This window comes from Anarrhichthys ocellatus, unplaced genomic scaffold (genome assembly GCF_004355925.1).
Source record: "Anarrhichthys ocellatus isolate YVR2014 unplaced genomic scaffold, GSC_Weel_1.0 scaffold11, whole genome shotgun sequence".
NCBI classification, from domain to species: Eukaryota; Metazoa; Chordata; class Actinopteri; order Perciformes; family Anarhichadidae; genus Anarrhichthys; species Anarrhichthys ocellatus.
The window spans coordinates 385105-389060 of NW_022280041.1; the positions used below are offsets into that span (position 1 = coordinate 385105).

The window sequence follows — 3956 nt, forward strand, 5'->3', positions numbered from 1 at the left end:
AAACAGTAAAATAATAAACAGTAAAATAATAAACAGTAAAATAATAAACAGTAAAAGACGTGTTTGTGTGTTAATCCGGATTTTCTGCCAGTTTTCTGATTTCCTCCAGTAGCTCTGAGAAAGATGGCCGACCCTGAGGCTTCTACACCACCACCACCACCGAAGAAGAAGGAGGAGAAGAACAAGAAGAAGAAGGAGAAAAAGAAGGAGAAAGAGAAGAAGACATTGTGATTCAGAGGTTAACAAAAAGTGTGACTATCTAAACAAAAACAAAACATTCTGTATTTGTGTCTGAAAGTGATGAGAAATTATTGTTAAAGTACAAAACTTGTTTCAGGAAGATTACTTTCTGTTCCATCCATGATATCATATTACTGTAACATGAGTGAGTGAGTGAGTGAGTGAGTACTTGAGAGTACTCGGTAAGTACCTCGTGCCAGCAGCGGTACATGATGGTGAAGAGCGGCGGTGAGGCTCGCTGCGGTCGGTACAGACGGACTCCTCTGGTGATCTCGTTGACCACGTCCAGGTTGGAGCGGTTTTCAAACGGAGTCCGACCCTCCGAGTAGATCTCCCACATCACCACACCTGCACACACCACCAGCAGGTACATGAACCTAATACTACCAACCTACTAATACTACCAACCTACTAATACTACCACTGCTGTTAGTATTCCTGCCTCCAGCGAACACCGTGAAGACTTGCATTTGGCTGTTTAAGGGTCTATAAATTGGTTCCTCACCGAAGGACCAGACGTCAGACTTGCTGCTGTATTTACTGAAGTGGAGAACCTCCGGAGGAGACCACTTCACGGGGAACTTGGCCCCACTTGAACTGGTGTACTGGTTGTCTAGAACGTACCTGCAAACAAGAGCACAGAGTCAGAACCCTTCTACTGCCGGAGCACACCTGAAACACAACACATCGGTTAACACTCGGGGGAAACAGCTAGCACGGATCTGTCAAAGGCTGTCGTATCTTAACCAAAACATGAACATTAGGAATTTCAAACTTGAAATAACGAGGCAGCCATACCTGGTCATCCCAAAGTCGCAGACCTTCACAACATTGAGGTCATTGACCAGACAGTTCCTGGCTGCCTGGAGGAGAGAAACAACCAGAAACCTCAGATATGCAACTCAGCATTGTGACCACTAGGTGGCGGGAGAGGAGAAGCCACACGTTCATCTAAATATTCACTTTTAAATGGTACATATTGTACTTTATACTGTATTATACCTCAGAGGTACATATTGTACTTTATACTGTACTACACCTTAGAGGTACATATTGTACTTTATACTGTAGCCTACTACATCTCAGAGATACATATTGTACTTTATACTGTATTATACCTCAGAGGTACATATTGTACTTTATACTGTATTATACCTCAGAGGTACATATTGTACTTTATACTGTACTACACCTCAGAGGTACATATTGTACTTTATACTGTATTATACCTCAGAGGTACATATTGTACTTTGTACTGTACTACATCTCAGAGGTACATATTGTACTTTGTACTGTACTACATCTCAGAGGTACATATTGTTCTCATAGGACAGCGACGTACATACTTCAGTGTTTTTGTGGTATTAGTACCATCTGAATACTTCTTCCGCCCACTGTCTCACCAGATCTCTGTGGATGAAGCTCTGAGCCTCCAGGTACTCCATGCCCTCACACACGTCCTGGCACATGGACAGAAGCCACGCCTCCTTCAGGGCACGGCTCTTCTGCCGCAGGAAGTTCAGCAGGCAGCCGTTCACCATGAACTCGGCCACGATGAGCAGCGGACGCTGCTCCAGGCAAACACCGTACAGCTGCACCAGTTTAGGGTGGCACAGCCTCCTGGGAGACACAACACACAGTTCCACTTAAACTTAAACTGTCTGTCCTGTTCCTCCTCTCCTCCCTCCTCTCCTCCTCTCCTCCCTCCTTACATCATGACTTTAGCCTCCTCGACGAAGTCCTCCTCGTACATGGCTCCCTCTCTGATGGCCTTGATGGCGACTCGGTGCTGAGCCCTCCACTTGCCGAGCCTCACCACGCCAAACTGACCGCTGCCCAGCTCCTTCATGAACATCAACTCACTGCGGTTGATCTCCCACTTCTCTGGAGGGAGGAAGGAAGGAAGGAAGGAAGGAAGGAGGGAGGAGAAGGAAGGAAGGATGGAGGAAAAGGAAAAGGAAAAGAAGGAGGAAAATGAGGAAGGAGGAGAAGGAGAAAGAGAGGAAGGAAAAGAAGAAGGAGGAAAAGAAGAAGAAGGAGGTGAAGGAGCAAAAGGAGGGCAATGAGGAAAGGAAAAGGAGGAAAAGGAGAAGAAGAAGAAGAAGGAGGAGGAGAAAGAAAAGGAGGCAAGTTGTTGACAAATAAATACATTACAATGTGTTACAAACCCTTTACTACATGTTTACATAGTGTCTATGAGCGCTATACTAAGGAGCTTAATCACAATGAAATGTGAGTGTTCATGTGTTCACCTGAGCTGAATCCTGCGGTGGCGGGGACACACCTTCCCATTGGACCCACTGCATACCGCAACCGGGTCACCAGACCTGCACACAGGTAGTGAACCATCAGCCGAAGCTTTATACGCAGCGCTGGACCGTAGCATCAGAGAGGGCATGAACCTGCTGCGTTGTGCTCGTGGTAGTGTATCACTTCAGGTATGGAGGTAAAGGTGTGTTTTTCAGCCAGGAAGAACTGTCCTGCGTCACTTATTTTGATCTGGTAGTGCCGAATATCCCCGACAGCACTGCACACACAACAGACACAGACGAGTTGAGTGTAAGGTAAAGATTAACTGTATTAATGTGTGTTTCTGCCGTGTCATTTTAACAGTACATGCTGTGAATCACCTGGATGGTTTGGTATAGACAGAGACGGTGTAGACTCCCTTCTGACTGGACTCCCGCACCACGAAACCCCCCTCTCTGTCCTGGAAGACAAACAGAAATACTTTAACTAACTAAGTAACTAAGTTACTTTCATCATCCGTTAATCTGTCGGTCATGGTCTGTAATATGTCAGAGACAGGCTGAAGGTGATGTCTTTATATTGCTGGTTTTGTTCGACTAATCGTCCCAAACTACAAGATATTCAGTTTACAATAACATGACACATAAAAGCAGTGAATCAACACATTTCAGAAGCTGGAACTAGTGAATATTTCGGAATTTTCGCTGGAAAATTAATCAAACGATTATCGTGATAGTTGCTGATTATTTTTCTGACAATCGAATAATTGTTTCAGCAGTGAGATTCTGTCAGATACCTATGACCCGGAATATATACACAGGCAAATACTGAACCAGGTACACAGACAGGTAGACCAGGCTGTCTGGCTAATCAACAGGTAGGTGGACAGACAGGTAGGTGGACAGACAGGTAGGTGGACAGACAGACAGGTAGATACCTCCTGTCTCAGCAGCTGCTCAGCTTCTGTCCTGGTGATGTTCTTGCAGTACCACCTGCAGGAAGGAAACACAAACACAATCCAGAGGTTAACTGTTGCCTTTTGATCAATAAAGAATACATTTTTAACAATGTCAATGTTAAAAAAACAACAACCTTTTGTTTAACAAACAAATATGAAACAAATATGAACAGTATAATAAAACTCACGAGTTTGCCTCGATTCTGTTTTTCTCCGTCACGTAGTTGCTCGGGATGAAGCCTTTATTCCTGATAGAAACAACAACATGAACGTCCTAGCATCAGGATGCTAACACGCTAATGTTTACCAAGTTCACCATCTTAGCTTAGCGTGTTAGCATGCTAACACTTGCTCATCAGCTGAGGCTGCTGGGAATGTTGTTATATCTGCAGTACTTTTACATTTCATCCTCTGGGGAGCATGAACGTCTGATCCACATTTCATCACAATGCATCTAATAGGTGTTGTAGTTATATATAAAGTATTTGTGTTGTTGTAGTTATATATA

The 3956-nt window shown here is 44.2% G+C and overlaps 1 protein-coding gene across 1 annotated transcript in view; it reads right to left on the reverse strand.

The window, feature by feature from the left end:
* Positions 1-11: 11 nt before the first annotated feature.
* txk (TXK tyrosine kinase) overlaps positions 12-3956 on the reverse strand; it is an 8036-nt gene continuing 4091 nt past the window's right edge. The window contains exons 6-16 of the mRNA XM_031850993.1: positions 3637-3696; positions 3428-3482; positions 2871-2950; positions 2643-2767; positions 2493-2567; positions 1953-2124; positions 1644-1860; positions 1039-1103; positions 746-864; positions 431-588; positions 12-142 (exon numbers count right to left, since the gene is read on the reverse strand). Coding sequence (XP_031706853.1) covers positions 71-142; positions 431-588; positions 746-864; positions 1039-1103; positions 1644-1860; positions 1953-2124; positions 2493-2567; positions 2643-2767; positions 2871-2950; positions 3428-3482; positions 3637-3696 — 1198 coding nt within the window. The 3' untranslated portion in view covers positions 12-70. The remainder of the gene's footprint in view (positions 143-430; positions 589-745; positions 865-1038; positions 1104-1643; positions 1861-1952; positions 2125-2492; positions 2568-2642; positions 2768-2870; positions 2951-3427; positions 3483-3636; positions 3697-3956) is intronic.